This window comes from Colobus angolensis, unplaced genomic scaffold (genome assembly GCF_000951035.1).
Source record: "Colobus angolensis palliatus isolate OR3802 unplaced genomic scaffold, Cang.pa_1.0 Scaffold268, whole genome shotgun sequence".
NCBI classification, from domain to species: Eukaryota; Metazoa; Chordata; class Mammalia; order Primates; family Cercopithecidae; genus Colobus; species Colobus angolensis.
Window position 1 is genome coordinate 4,942,173 of NW_012115910.1, and position 16,873 is coordinate 4,959,045.

The window sequence follows — 16,873 nt, forward strand, 5'->3', positions numbered from 1 at the left end:
AATGGGATGGCTGGATATTAGTAGCTTAGACCGTAACAACAAAATGGTAACTCCATGTGTAAAGGATTTTAATTACAATTCAGTGGTTAGTTGATACAAGGCTTTTCAGATTTTCTGAGCCTGTTTTGATAATGTATATCCTCAAGAGTTTGTCTGTTTTATTTAGATATCAAATTTATTCCACAAATTGATCACAATGTTCTCTCATTTTCTTTCTAATATCATACGATCTGTAGTGATGTTTTATCATTAATTCCTGATATTATCCATCTACATACGTTTTTTGTTTTTAAGTTTTACTAAACTTTAATTGGAAGTTTATCAATTGTATTAGTCCTTTTAAAGAGCCAGCATCGTATTTATTTTCTCTTATCTGATTTCTATTTCATTAATTTTAACTAATACCTTTAACAGTTTCTAAAGTCTTTCCTTTCTTATCTGAAAATTAATGTGCTCTTCTTTCTTTAGTGTTTGTTTTGTTTTGTTTTTGAGACGGAGTCTCACCCTCTTGCCCAGGATGGAGTGCAGTGGCGCGATCTCGGCTCACTGCAACCTCTGCCTCCCAGGTTCAGGTGATTCTCCTGCCTCTGCCTCCAGAGCAGCTGGTATTACAGGCACACACCAGCACACCCAGCTAATTTTTGGTATTTTAGTAGAGACGGGGTTTTACCATATTGGCCAGGCTGGTCTCGAATGGCTGACCTTGTGATCCTCCTGCTTTGGCCTCCCAAAGTGTTGGGATTACAGGTGTGAGCCACAGCATCTGGCCCTTTCTTTAGTTTCTTGTGAGAATAGCATAGAACATTGATTTCATACCTCTCTCTTTTTTCTTATGTAAGTATTTAAAGCCTTACATTTCTCTCTAACATTGCTTTATCTGTAGCCCACTAATTTTATTTTTATTGATTTTTAAGTTTTTGATAAGTCCAAAATATTATCTAATTTTGTAATTTTATTTAGCCCAGGTCTTATTTATTAGTATATTGTTTAATTTTCATAACATCTGGTCAATTCCAATATAATTTTTGTTAATCTACAACTAAATATCTTATGTTCAGAAAACATATTCTATATCAATTCAGTCCTTTCAGTTGTTCTAAAGATTGTTTTCTGGCCAGAAATCTGGCACATCTTGATAAATGTTACATGCTCCCATGAATAAAAAGTTTATTCTGATATTTTTGGTTTTAGAAGATTAATTTTCTATATCCCTGTTTTTTTTTTTTTATTTTCAACTTGTTATATCAGTTTTTGAGAATGGAATGTTTGAAATTCCTAGCTATCATTGTGAATTTGTCTATTTTTCCTTTTAGTTTAGCCACATATTTGAAACTCAGTAACTAGTGAAATAGACATTTAGGATTGCTATTTTTTTTCTGATCACTTCCTCCTCTGTCATTATGTAGTACATTTTTATATTCCTGATAATATTTCTTATATTGAAGCCTATTTTGTTAGATATTAATATAACCTTTCCAGCTTTCTTATGTTTAGTGTTTATATATTGTACCAGTTATTTAGATCATGTAAACACTTCTGCGTTGCCAATTTGCAGAGTTCTTGGTAATATACTTTCATGGACAAAATCTTAATTTTGATGAAGTCAAATTTACGTGTGCTTTCTTTTGTTACCCATGTTTTTGGTGTCAGATCTAAGCATTTATTGCTGTATCAGAGGCATGAAGATTTAGCCTTGTGTTTTGTTCTAGGAATTTAATAGTTTTAGCTTGAATTTATTTAGGTCATAAATCCATTTTGAGTTGATTAATGTATTTGGTATGAAATAGGGGTTCAACTTCATTTTCTTGCAGTTGGAAATCCACTTGTCTCTTTACCATTTGTTGAAGAGACTATTATTTCCATAATTAAAATACTTGGCACCCTTATAAATAATGAGCTGGTCATGGATATATGCACTTATTTCTGTTCCATTGGGCTATATATCTGTCCTTATGCCTTTACCACATTATTTTGATTACTATTGCTTTGTAGTAATTTTTGAAATTGGGAGTTATGCATCTTCCAACTTTGTTTTCCTTTTTCAAATTTTTTTGCCTATTTAGTGCCCTTCAAATCCAACATAAATTTGAGGGTTGGCATTTCCATTTCTTCAATAAAAGCTGTTGGAATGTTGACAGGGATTGTATTGAATCTCTAGATCCCTTTGGGTTATATTAACATCTTAACAATATTAAGTATTTATTCTCATGAACACAGAATGTCTATTTAGGTCATCTTTAGTTTCTTTCAGCAATATTTTGTAGCTTTCAGTGTATTTTACCTCTTTAGTTGCAATTTGGTTTTGATTGATTATTTCCCTGATTATGGGTTATGTTTTCCTGCCTCTTTTTATGCACAGTAATCTTTGTTGGGATTCCAAACATTGTGAATTTTGCCTTATTTGGTGCTGGATATTTTGATATTCCTAAAAATTGTTTCTTCTGAGTCTTTGTTTTCACATGCAATTAATGCATTTCTTGGAAGCTGTTTGATTATTTTATGTCTTGCTTTGTAATTTGATAGGTGGTTCTTGTTCAATATTCAGTCCAGAGGTAATTGTTTCTTACTGCCTTTTCAAGTGCTTTACCCAGTGTTCTTTGAATTCTGAGTTTCTCATACTGGCTATTGGGAACAGACACTGTTCATTATCCTGAGTGACTGCCAGGCACTGTTCCCTCTATTGCTATCAAAATAGATGTTCCTCTTCCCAGCCTAACAGCTTCCTCACACATACCTGCTGATTGCTGTTGTGTAACATATTTAGGAGAAATATTCTACTCATCTCCAGGGTCCCCTGTGTATGTAGCTATCTCCTCTCTGGGACATAGTCTTAACTCCAGCAGTGTTGGTCTTCTCTGACTCTTAGGTTGGTCTCCTCAATTGAGAGACTTTGCTGGGCTCCACCTCAGTTCCCTGTAACATAATTTGAAAACTCACTCAAGACAGTAAGCTATGGAAGTTAGTTTACTAATTTTAGGGTCACAATTGTAGGGCTCACATCTTCTGTTTCTCATTTCCAAAGAATCACAGTTCCTTGTGGTTTGATAACTAATGTCTTGAAAACATTATTGTTTTCCATGTATATTGAATGATGATTATTATTTTTCGTTGTTTCAGGCAAGGTGATACATGGATTTCCTATTATTCCATCTGGTAATAGCTCTCTTCAGGCTAAGGAATTTCCTTTAGTCTTTCTGTTCTTAACTTTTATTCAGGAGTACACATGCAGATTGATTCTATAGACTGCATGTTGCAGGATTTGGGAGAACATATTATTTTGTTACCTGGATAATGTGTCTCTCTAATTTTTATTACAAATTGTTTTTTTACCCTTAGTTTTGAAACTAAAATTTACTTTTGTATCTAGTAAACCATTGCTCCGTTCTCTTCTAGCATTTATTGTTTCTGATGAGAAGAGAGTTTCCAGTTATATAAATCCCTCCACCTTGCCTGTAATACGATGGGCTTTTACGTTTATTTCCTGTATAGCTTTGAGAATTTCTCTTTATTAAAACTCATTTATCTTTATGTTAAACTCATATAGAAATTCTCAAAGCTACACTGGAAATAAATAGCAGTTCGACTCTGTAGTGCCTAAAAGTGGAGTTCTTTGTATATATTGTGTGGAATGTTTGCCAGGTATCTTTGACCTGTTCATTTACATCATTCATTAAATTCAGTGCTTTTAACTATTTATTTATTGTTTTATGCATGATTGACTGGCCTCTCCTTTTGATTATCAAATATACATGTGTTACACCAATTTATACTGGTCCACAGATTAAATGAAGCTCTATTTATTTTTTTAATTGAGTTGAAATTCACATTAATTAAAATTCACCATTTTAATGAGAACAATTTAATAGCATTTAGTACAATCACAATGTTTTGCAAACACCTCTGCCAAATTCCAAAATATTTTAATCACTGCAAAAAGGAAACCCCGTGCTTATTAAAAAGTTACTCCTCATTCATGTCTACCATTACCCCCTGGCAACTATCACTATGCTTTCTATATTTATGGATTTATTTATTCTGGGTATTTCATACAAAATACAACAATATGTATTATTTTGTATCTGGCTTCTTTCACATAGCATATTGTTTTTGAGATTTGTCTGATGTAGCATGTATCAGTGCTACATTCTTTCTTATGGCTGAATAATATCCCATTTTATGTATATATACAATTTGTTCATCCATGCACATTTGGTTATTTCCACATTTTGGCTACTGTGAATACTGTTACTGTGAACATTCATGAAAAGTATATACTTAAGTGCCTATTTTCAGTTATTTTGGGTACACACCAAAGTGGAATACTGGGTCATTCTACTTTATTCTATTTTCCACTTACTCTGTGTTTAACTTTTTGAGTATAAGCCAAACCATTTTTCACAATAGATATACCATTTTACAATCCCATTAGTAATGTATGAGAGTACCTGTTTCTTCACATCCTGGCCAACACTTGCTATTTTCCTTTTTTTTTAAAAAAAAAAAAAAAAAGTTTATTCTAACCATTCTAGCATATGTGAAATAGTGTCTAATTCAGTTTTTATTTGCATTTCCTGAATTATAGTGATGTTGAGCATTTTTTCCTGTATTTGCTTGGTGGGCATTTGTGTATCTTTTTTGGAGAAATGTCTACGTAAATCCTCTGCCAGTTTTTTAACTTGGGATTTTGTTTATTTGTTTTTGAGTAGTAAGGGTTCTGTAGATATTCTGTATGTTAGATTCTTAGAAAATATATGCTTTGCAAATATTTTTACCTGTTCTCTGCTTTTCTTTTCACATCCATAATACTGTGCATTTGGTTACTGTTTTGAGATGAAGTCTAGTTTATACTTATTTTTTATTGCTTTTGCTTTTGGCGTCATATCTAAGAAACCATTGCAAAATCCAAAATCATGATGACTTACCCCTGTATTTTTTTCAAAGTGATCATCAATGCATTCTGAGCTAAATTTTATAAATTGTGTGTTGTAGGAATCCAACTGCATTATTTGACATGTGGCTATCTGGTTGTTACAGAATAATTTGCTGAAGAAACTGTTCTTTCCGCATTTCATTGTTTTGGTATCCTTGTTGAAAATCAGTTGTGTTAGATGTATGAGGTTATTTATGAACACTATTCTGTTTCATTGGTGGTAGGCCTTTCTTTATGCTAGTACCACACTGTTTTGATTATTATGGGTTTATAGTAAGTTTTGAAATTTGGAGGTGCAACTGGAAGCTTTGTTCATTTTTTAAAATATGTTTTGAGTATTTGGGACCCCTTGCAATTATACTTGTTTCTTCTTAGGAAAGTTTTAGCTGTCTCATAAGCATGAAAAAAAATCTAATATTTTATTTCAATAATTTCATATTTTTGTTCCTTTACTCTCAGGTCTATGAAGTAAGGGTATATACCATATTAATTTGTGTATTTATATGTGTATATATAAATAGACATATACATGTACTAACACATATAAAATACATATATACACACATCTTTTAAAGAATTATGATTTTTCTTTTACTGACTGTGATTATTACTAAAACTTACAAAAATGTCTTATATAGAGAGATCATTGTTTTTATTCTTGTTAAAAGCTGCCAATTTTAAAATGGTTTGTCCAGTTGCATAAAATAAAATTGTCATGGTTGAGATTTTGTGATTGCTTTGCATATGTGTATATTAATTTGGCTGAAACTTATATTTTTATGTTAACAGCATACAGCTGGATTTTTAAATATCGAGATTGGGAATCTATCCAGTCAAGACTGAGAATTTATCTAATTATAAATCTATCCAATTATAGTTATTTTAACCTATTCATATTATTATAGACCATATGTGTGAAATTTGTTTGTACTTTTGTGATTATAACACTATTTAAAATTTTTATTTTTGTATAATTTTCCATTATATAAATATATCAGGGTGCATATGTCTGTTTTATTGTTGTTGAAATTGACTGTTCTTAATTTTTTGCCATGATACACAGTGCTGTAATGAATATATTTGTTTATATATTCTGTTCAAGATTCTTAAAGGTCTTTTTGTCTAATATTGGGTCACAAGATATGCAGTTAATTAAAATATATAAGACTATTTTTCACAGTTGTTTTTATTAATACATTTCCAACAGTAGTGTGGAGGAAACTCTTATTCCATATCTATGTGAATTCTTGGCATAATCAAATTTTAGATATTAGCTAATTTAAATATATGAAAGCATATATACAACATTTTTATTATGGTTAAATGTACATAACATAAAATTTAACATTTTAAGTGTATTTAAATGTATAATTTAAATACACAGTGGCATTAACTACAGTCCCACTGTTGTGAAATCATCAGCATCCATCTCTAGAATTTTTTTCAACTTCTAGACTGAAATTTGATACCCATTAAATAATAACTCCCTATTCCCTTCTCCCTCCAACACCTGAAAACCAGCATTCTACATTTTTTCTCGATAAATGTGACTACTCTAGATACGTCATGTAAGTGGAATCATATAGTATTTGTCTTTTTATGACTGGCTTATTTCACTTAGCACAATATTTTTAGAATTCATCCATATTATGGCATGTGTCAGAATCTCCTTCTTTTTAAGGCTGAATAACATTCTTTTGTACATATACACCACATTTTGTTTTCCATTTATTCATTGATGGGCTTGGGCTGCATCCACCTGTTGGCTATTGTGTGTAATGCTGCATTAAACACAGGTAAGCAAATATCTGCAAGATCCTGCTTTCAGTTCTTTTAGATGTATACTGTGTTAGGCTGCCATAGTAAAATTTCATGGAATGGGTGGCTTAAACAACAGAAATTTATTTTCTTACAATTCTGGATGCTAGAAGTCCAAGATCAGTTTCTGGAGAGGGCTCTCTTCTTGATTGCAGACAGCCACCTTCTGGTATTGTCCTTACATGGCTTTTCCTTGGTGCATATTCATGGAGGAAGAGATAGCAGTGTTTCTGGTCTGTTTTCTTTTAAGGACATTAATCTTATCAGATAAGGGCCCTGCCTTTATTACCTTATTTAAATTTATCTCCTTAGGGACCTTATCTCCAATATTGCCTCATTGGAGATTAGGGCTTTAATATATCAATTTGGAGGGACACAAACATTAAGCCCATAATGTGTACAAATATCTCTTTGAGACGCTGCTTTCAGTTATTTTGAGTATATACCCAGAAATGGGATTGCTGATTCATATGGCAATTCTATTTTAATTTCTTAAAGAGCCACCATACTGATTTTCCATAGCCACTGCGCCATTTTACATTCCCATCAGCAATGCACAAGGCTCACAATTTCTCCATACCCTCAGTAACACTAGTTATTTTCCATTTTCTTGATACTTGTCATCTGATTGTGTTTGAAGTGGTATCTCATTATGGTTTTGAGTTGCATTTCCCTAATGGTTAGTAGTGTTGAGCATCTGTTTATACTTATTGTCCACTTGTATATCTTCTTTGGAGAAATACCTATTCAAGTCTTCTTCCCATTTTTTAATTGGGTTGTTTGGTTGTTGAATTATAGGGGTTTAAAATTTTTAAAAAAAATAACCACCTATCCCACATATGATTTGCAAATATTTTCTCCTATTTTGTGGGTTGCCTTTGCACTATATTTAATAGTGTCCTTTGATACACAAAAGGTTTTATTTTTGCAGAGCCCAATTTCTCTTTTATTTCTTGTGCTTCTGTTATCACGGAAAAGAAATCAAAACAGGGAGAAGGCAGAGTAAGATGGCCAAATAGAACCCTCCAGTGATTATCCCTTCTGCTGGAACACGAAATTGAATAACTATCCACACAATAAAGCACCTTCATAAGAATCAAGCATTAGCTTGGATACTAGCTCTGTAGAGGAGAGCAACAAGTGGGCTCCTGGAGTCTCCAGTTCCAGGTCATCGCTCCTGGATAGCATTTCTGGACCTTCTCTGAGCTAAGGGGGATCCTACTGCCTTGAAAGGAGAGGCTCAGGACTGACAGCATTCACCACAAGCTGACTGAAGAGCCTTTGGGCCTTGAGTGAACATTGGTGGTAGCCAGGCAATACTTACCACAGGCCTGGGTTAATGATGGTCACAGAGAGAGACTACTCTGCTTGAGGATAGGAGGGAGGGAAGAGAGGGAAAGACTTTATCTTGCAGCTTTGGTGCGAGTTCTGCAGCTATAGAATAGAGGACCAGGTAGATTCCAGTCCCTGGCTCCCAGATGGCATCTCTGAACCCAGTCAGGGCTGAAGGAAACTTGCCAACAGGAAGTGAAGGATATGAGCCTGGCTGAACTCACCACCCTTTGTAGAGCCCTTGGGTCTTCAGTGAACATAGGTGGTAGTTAGGCAGTGGTCACTACGAGTCTTGGGTGAAACCCATTGCTTTGTTGGCTTCAGTTCTCACCCAGTGCAGTCACAGGTGGTGGTGGCCACCGTCACCCCTCCTCTTGTTCCAGTCAGCTCAGTACACACAGAGTGACTCTGTTTGTTTGGGGGAAAATAAGAGAAGAGAACAAGAGTCTCTGGCTAGTAATCCAGGGAATTCTTCTGAATCTTACCCAAGACCTCCAAGGCAGTGCATCTGCAAGTCTGCCAGAGCCACATTGTTACTAGGCTTAGAGAGCCCCTTAATGCAGATATAGCTGCAGTGACCAAAGACTTCAGTCACAACAATGAAGTCTCTTTGAATACCTAGAAGGCCTTCCCGAGGAGGATGGGTACAAAAAAGCCCAGACTGCAAAGACCACAGTAAACACCTGACTCTTCAATGCCAAGACATGGACAAACATCCATAAGCATCAAGATCATCCAGGAAAACATGACCACATCAAATGAACTAAATAGGGCACCAGTGATCAATCTTGAGAAACAGATGTGTAACCTTTCTGATGGAGAATTCATAATAGCTATTTTGAGGAAGCTTAATAGAATTCAAGATAACACAGAGAAGGAATTCAGAATCCTGTCAGATAAATTTAACGAAGAAATTGAAATAATTAAAAAGCATCAAGCAGAAGTTCTGGAGCGGGAAAAGTGCAATTGATATACTGAAGAATGCATCAGAAACTCTTAACACCAGAATTTATCAAGCAAAAGAAAGAATTAGTGAGCTTCAAGATAGGCTATTTGGAAATACACAGTCAGAAAAGACAAAAGAAAAAAAGAATGAAGCATGTCTAGAAGATCTAGAAAATAGCCTCTAAAGGGCAAATCTAAGAGTTATTGTCCTTAAGGAGGAGGTAGAGTGAGAGGTTGGCATAGAAAGGTTATTCAAAGGGATGGTAACAGAGAAGTTTCCAAACCTAAAAAAAGATATCAGTATTCAAGTATGGGAAAGGTTTGGACACCAAGCAACTTTAACCCAAGTAAGACTACTTCAAAACATATAATAGTCAAACTCCCCAAGGTCAAGGATAAAGAATGGATCCTAAAAGCAGCAAAAGAAAAGAAACAACATACAATGGAGCTCCAGTACCTTTGTCAGCAGACTTCTCAGTGGAAACCTTATAGGCCAGGAGAGAGTGGTATGACATATTTAAATTGCTGAAGGAAAAAAAGAAAAAACCTTGTATCCTATAATGGTATATCTGGAAAAAGTATTTTTCAAACATGGAGGAGAAATGAAGACTTTCCCAGAAAAACAAAAGCTGAGGGATTTCATCAGCACCAGACCTTGCCTATAAGAAATGCTGAGGAGAGTTCTTCAGTCTGAAGGAAAAGGATGTTAATGAACAATAAGAAATCATCTGAAGTAGATACACACAAAAAAAGAATATTATAATACTGTAATAGTGGTGTACAAACATATCTCAAGTAGAAAGACTGAAAGATGAACCTATAAAAATAATAACTACAACTTTTCACAACACTGTATAACAAGATATAAATAACAAAAAGCTAAAAAGTAGGGGGGGGGGATGAAGTTAAACTGTGGAGTTTTTACTAGTTTTCTCGTTGCTTGTTTGTTTCTGCAATCAACATTAAGTAGTCATCAGTTTAAAATAATAGGTTACGTGATATTATTTGCAAGGCTATGGTAACCACAAATCCAAAAACAAAACAGATATATATATATATCACCAGAGAAAATCACTTTCACTAAAAGGAATACAGGAAGGAAGGAAAGAAGGAAAAGACTACAAAACAACCAGAAAACAAGTGACAAAATGGCAAAAGTTATTCCTTATGAGTAATAACATGGAATATAAATGCACTAAACTCTCCAACAAAGAGACATAGAGAGCTGAATGGATAAAAACGCAGGACCCAAAAATCTGTTGCCTACATGAAACACACTACACCCAGACAGACATACACATAGGCTGAAAATAAAGGGGTAAAAAAAATTTCATGCAAAACCAGAAAAGAGCAGAAGTAGCTATACTTATATCAGAAAAAATATATATTTCAAGATAAAAAGTATAAAAAGAGACAAGGTCATTGAATAAAGAAGTCAATTCAGCAAGAAGATGTAACAATTCTTAATATATATGAATCTAACACAAGAGCATCCAGATATGTGAAGCAAGTATTATTAGAGCTAAAGAGAGAGACCCCTATACAATAATAGCTGGAGACTTTAACACCCTACTTTCAGCATTGGACAGATTATCCAGACAGAAAATCAACAAAGAAATATCAGGCTTAATCTGCACTATAGAACAAATGAACCTAATAGACATATTCCCAGAACATTTCATCCCACAGTTACAGAATACACAGTCTTCTCCTCAGCTCATGGATAATTCTCAAAGATAGGCCTCTTTTCCTCAGCACATGGATAATCCTCAAAGATAGACCATATGTTAGGCCACAAATTCAAAAAATTGAAATTATATCAAGTATCTTCTCTGACCACAATGGAATAAAAATAGAAATCAATAACGAGGAATTTCAAAACTATATGAACACATGGAAATTAAACAATATGCTCCTGAATGACCAGTGGCTCAATGAAGAAATTAAGAAGGAAATTTAAAAATGTCTTGAAACAAATGAAAATGAAAACATGAGGTACCTAAACCTATGGGATACAGTGAAAAAGTACAGGAAAGTTTATTGCAATAGGCACCTACATCAACAAAAGCAGAAAAACTTCAAATTAGCAACCTATTGATACATCTTAAAGAACTAGAAAAACAAGGGCAAACCAAACCCCAAATTAGTAGAAGAAATAAAGATCAGAGCATAAATAAATGAAATTGAAATAAAAAAATATAAAAATCAATGAAATAAAAAGTTATTTTTTAAAAAGATAAACGAAATCAACAATCCTTTATTCAGACTATGAAACACACTACACCCAGACAGACATACACATAGGCTGAAAATAAAGGGGTAAAAAAAATTTCATGCAAAACCAGAAAAGAGCAGGAATAGCTATACTTATATCAGAAAAAATATATATTTCAAGAGTTGTTTAAGTAGGAAAAATTAAGGCCCCTGAAGACTGCATTGATGTACTTGAACAAGTAAAGTGAGAATATGTCAGCAAGACATAAAAGATTAATTATTGGGAGAATGCTGAGGACTTTATTGAAAAGCTAACTTTCTGGACTGGAAAGTTACTAAAGGGTGGAGTAACTTACTTACTGACTGTGGGTGGATAGTCCTCAATGACTGGCTGAGGGGGCTGGATTCCCTTCTTTGTCAAGCTGCCTAGTAGAAAGCCCCCTGTGGGCCCCCAGCTTTCACCCTCCTAGTCTGTGAAAGTTGCCACAGAAGCAACCCAGAACAATCCAGAAGAGGAAGTGACAGAAGGAATACCAAAACTGTAGGTGAAGTGACAGAATCTGTGATTGAAAAAGAAAAAGAAGAGAATAGTCATTGGGATGCTAACTCAGAGATGCAACGGATTCTTGTGCATGGGTTCAGCAACTTTGGCAAACTCAATGTGGTGCCTCAGTCTTCTGGGGATGACCCAGTTCCTGTGGATATGTCATATCTGGAGAAAGAGCTTGAGAGCTTTTCTACTGAAGAAGAGGAGCAGAAGCAGGAGATGATGAAGAAGAGTCTTACTAGGAATCTGAGGAAGAACATATGGGAAAATCACACCAAAGCCGTTATTAAAGCTCTAGATGAAAATATTGCTAAATATCAGAAGTTTTTCGACAAAGTTAAAGCCAAAAAGTTTTCAGGAGTCAGAATATCCAAGGGACTAAGTGAAAAACATGAAGAGCAGAGAAAAATATCTGAAGAAGATGTAGATGATACACAGTATCTACCAAAAAAGGAAATAAGCAGAAGTCACAGAGGGAAGAGGAACATTCAAGCAAAACTTGCAGGCTGCTTACATCTAAGGAGTGGAAGTGAGCAGTACAGCAGCAACAATCCAAAAACATTTGTGTGCACTACTGTGAAACACACAATGTGAAAAATGCAAACAAGAAACAAAAGAAGACCAGTGACTCAGAGGGACTGAAGTACAAACACAAAAAATCAGATACTAGCAGTAATGTTGAAAAGATTGTATGTTATACGAAAATATGCAAAAAAAAAAAAAAAAGAAAGAAATCATTGTGAAACCCAGTATCCTGAAGCTTTTCACCAGTGTCATCTTCTAAATGTTCTACAGTTTTAGCTGTTAAGTCCTTGATTCATTTTGAGTTAATTTTTGTATATGATCTAAAAGTCCAACTTCACTTACTTGTCTATGTATATCCAGTTTTCCCAGTACCGTTGGTTGAAAAAAATTATTCTTTCCCCATTGAATGATCTTGGCATTCTTTATGAAAATCATTTGTCCCTATATGCAAGGATTTATTACTGGGCTTTATATTCTGTTCCATTAGTCTGCATGTCTGTCTTTTTGGCAGCACCACACTGTTTTGATTATTGTAGCTTTGTAATAAGTTTCAAAATCAGAAAATGTGACTTTCAATTTTGTTTTTCAATATTTTGGCTATTTGGAGTCTTGAGAAGGATTTTTGGTTTTCATGAAAAAAATGTTATTGAGATTTTGATAGAGATTGCATTGAATCAATAGCTTTGTGTAGTGTTAACACCTTAATATTGTGTTCAACCCATGAACATGGTAGTTCTGTCTATTTATTTGTGTCTTCTTGAATTTATTTCAGCAATTTTTGGTAATTTATAGTATGCATTATTCCAACACCTTGGTTGAGTTTATGGTGAAATATTATTTGATTGTATTTTAAATGGAACTATTTTCCTAATTTCCCTTTTGGATTGTTTATTGTTAATATACACAAACAGAATTGATTTTTGTGTATCAATTTTGTATACTACTACTTTGTTGAATTTATCAGGAGATTATTAGAAAAAAACGCAGTCTCTTTTCACCTAAAATACAGTTATTATGGCCGTGTGTGAAGCACATTTGGTTCCTCCTGTAGTGTTGACCTCTTGTGGCTTCTGCTATATGACTTAAAGCAGGGGTCCCCAACCCCCAGGCCAGGGAACAGTACTGGTCCATGGCCTGTTAGGAACCAGACTGCACAACAGGAGGTGAGTGGCGGGCAAGTAAGCATTATAGCCTGAGCTCTGCTTCCTGTCAGATCATCAATGGCATTAGATTCTCATAGGAGTACCAACCATATTGTCAACTGTGCATGCATGCAAGGGATCCAGGTTGCACGCTCTTTACAGGAATCTCAGAGTAAGCAGTTAAAACTTTCAGTGTATGATTCTGTTTACATGAGGTATGTAGATTAGTGAAACTCATAGAAACCAAAGGTATAATGGTAGTTGCCAACAGCTGTGGAAACAAGGAAATGGGTATAGAGTTGCAGTTTTGCAAGATGAAAAAGTTCTGTAGATTTATTGCACAACAATGTGAATGTACTTAATACTACTGAACTATACACTTAAAAGAATTGAGATTGAAAATTTTATATTATGTGTATTAGGAAAATACTACTTATTAACTTATTCTTTTTTCACAGTGATCTGCAGCCCTGGATCATATAACCCCCGTGATGGAATTCATTGCCTTCAGTGCAATAGCAGCCTGGTGTATGGAGCAAAAACGTGCTTATAAGCCATTATCTTCAGTTATTCAGTAGTTTATTAAATGCAAAGTATATATGTGAAATATTAACATATAATAAATCATTATTATGCCAAAATTAATCACATTTTACAAAAAATGGTGTCATCATTTTAATCAAATACTGTATGTCCACGTGCTTTATGAGGGCGAAAATCCCCTAGTCTTTATCCATTAATGCCAAACCTACATATGATTCTAAAATATTTCTTGTACCACTGCATTTTAAAAATAGTTTCAAATATAGTGTATCAAGTTAGCCCAAAAGATTTTTCAAGATTTTTCAGAAATATTCTGTTTTATTTTTACTATATGTTCACTAGATCCAGGCCACCATATTCTTCTATAATAACTTTAATTTCAGCTTGTTTCATTCTTTTGATGTAAATTTATAGGATTTTATTCATTCTAGTTTCACCTTTCACAGTTTAAAGCCATATTTAAAGCCTGGGGTCTTATTGCAATTTTTAGCCTCTTTAATATAAGGCCAAGTTCCAAGCACACTGTGGATTTTTAATATAGCTCAGTGTGACTATCTTAAACTTTTCAGTTTTAAGTCTCTTAAATTACCTTTTCGGCATTTTAGAATGGGGTAATTATTCTATGTGCCTAAATTAATAACTGAACTTTCTTAGTGGAAAGAGAGAAAGAGAGAAAGCGATTTCTTTCCCTGACAATCCCTCTAGGAAAAATAATCAACAGTCATCACAACCTTTATTTTACTTCTTCCACTAAGAAAATGAATATTATGTAACAGATATCACTTGTACCATCACTAATACTTATCCTGTCTCACATTGGGATGCTGTATTTGAATATGAAATGTTATCAAAAATTAAAAGATTAAAATTCTAGGAAAATACATGAGTGATTTAGAAAATGAATAGTTTCTCAATTTTTCTAATTATTGTTTTATTTATATTTGTATCAGCTTTCTCTCTCTGGATGCACTGTTTTGCTCTTCATATTTCCTCTCTTAAGACATAAACGTTTGTAAATGGCAAACATACCCCATGTTGGCTCTGGGCACAAATGTGCAATACATTGACAGGAGGACAGTTCACCTATACCTAGGATGTGTTCAACTTTTAAAAAATGAACTAGTTAGTTAATACATTAGCCTCTCACTTTTCCATCCTATGTACAAATATAACTCTAGAATTCTAACACAGTCACAAAGGGAAGATACATGACATATGGCTGTACTTTGTTATTAGCCCTGGTAATGTTTTCTAAAAAAATTCCTTGGGCTTTCATCATCATGATGTAATTGTTTCTATACGGTTTAGAGATGTTTTTCAAGTGCCTTCTTTCCCCTAGGAAGTGACATACTCGCATTACACTGTTTGGGTGAGTTACTGTTCTTCCCAAAATTACTAACACATGTATTTTGCAAATAGTAGAAGACCTATCACGTCTCCACTTCTAAAAGCAGTGTAATCTACTAAAGTTTCCAAATTTCTTAACTGTATAGTAAATAATGGATTAGAATACATATTCTTTCCTTTTTATTCTTTATGTTTGCTTACTTTTTTCCTATATTTAAAATCTTTAATAATTTAACCTACAATGCATTTTTCTGAGCCATGAACAGCACCCCATCAACAGCCTGGGAAAGCAGAGGCAGAATTGTTATTCCCATGATAAGTACTGGGGATCGGAATGCAATCACGAAGAGATAGGTGACCCCAGATAAGAGGAGATGAGCAACAGGAGTGGGATGAGAGCATATCATGGATTTTTAGCTACTGGCACACCAGAATGAGACCACACAAATATCTGAAGGCAGAACAAGGATAAGACTTGTAAAGTTCAGGCAAAGAAAACAAGCTGTAGAAATTGAAGCATTTTCTTAATCCAGTCTGTCACAGATGGACATTTGGGTTGATTCCAAGTCTTTGCTATTGTGAATAGTGCCGCAATAAACATACGTGTGCATGTGTCTTTATAGCAGCATGATTTATAATCCTTTGGGTATATACCCAGTAATGGGATGGCTGGGTCATATGGTACATCTAGTTCTAGATCCTTGAGGAATTGCCATACTGTTTTCCATAATGGTTGAACTAGTTTACATTCCCACCAACAGTGTAAAAGTGTTCCTATTTCTCCACATCCTCTCCAACACCTGTTGTTTCCTGACTTTTGAATGATTGCCATTCTAACTGGTGTGAGATGGTATCTCATTGTGGTTTTGATTTGCATCTCTCTGATGGTGAGTGATGATGAGCATTTTTTCATGTGTCTGTTGGCTGTACGAATGTCTTCTTTTGAGAAATGTCTGTTCATATCCTTTGCCCACTTTTTGATGGGGTTGTTTGTTTTTTTCTTGTATATTTGTTTGAGTTCTTTGTAGATTCTGGATATTAGCCCTTTTTCAGATGAGTAAATTGCAAAAATTTTCTCCCATTCTGTAGGTTGCCTATTCTGTAGGTTGCCTGTTCACTCTGATGGTCGTTTCTTTTGCTGTGCAGAAGCTCTTTAGAAAATGTGGCACATATATACCATGGAATACTATGCAGCCATAAAAAAGGATGAGTTTGCGTCCTTTGTAGGGACATGGATGCAGCTGGAAACCATCATTCTTAGCAAACTATCACAAGAACAAAAATCCAAACACCACATGTTCTCACTCATAGGTGGGAACTGAACAATGAGATCATTTGGACTCGGGAAGGGGAGCATCACACACTGGGGCCTATCATGGGGGTGGGGGGAGGGATTGCACTGGGAGTTATACATGATATAAATGATGAATTGATGGGTGCTGACGAGTTGATGGGTGCAGCACACCAACATGGCACAAGTATACATATGTAACAAACCTGCACGTTATGCACATGTACCCTAGAATTTAA

General features: G+C 34.5%; 1 protein-coding gene across 2 annotated transcripts in view; it reads left to right on the forward strand.

Annotated features, from left to right (window-relative positions):
• Positions 1-14,764, forward strand: part of ZPBP (zona pellucida binding protein) — a 147,746-nt gene extending 132,982 nt beyond the window's left edge. For both annotated transcript variants that reach the window (XM_011947563.1, XM_011947564.1), the window contains exon 8: positions 13,912-14,764. In XM_011947563.1, coding sequence (XP_011802953.1) covers positions 13,912-14,006 — 95 coding nt within the window. In that variant the 3' untranslated portion in view covers positions 14,007-14,764. The remainder of the gene's footprint in view (positions 1-13,911) is intronic.
• Positions 14,765-16,873: the final 2,109 nt, after the last annotated feature.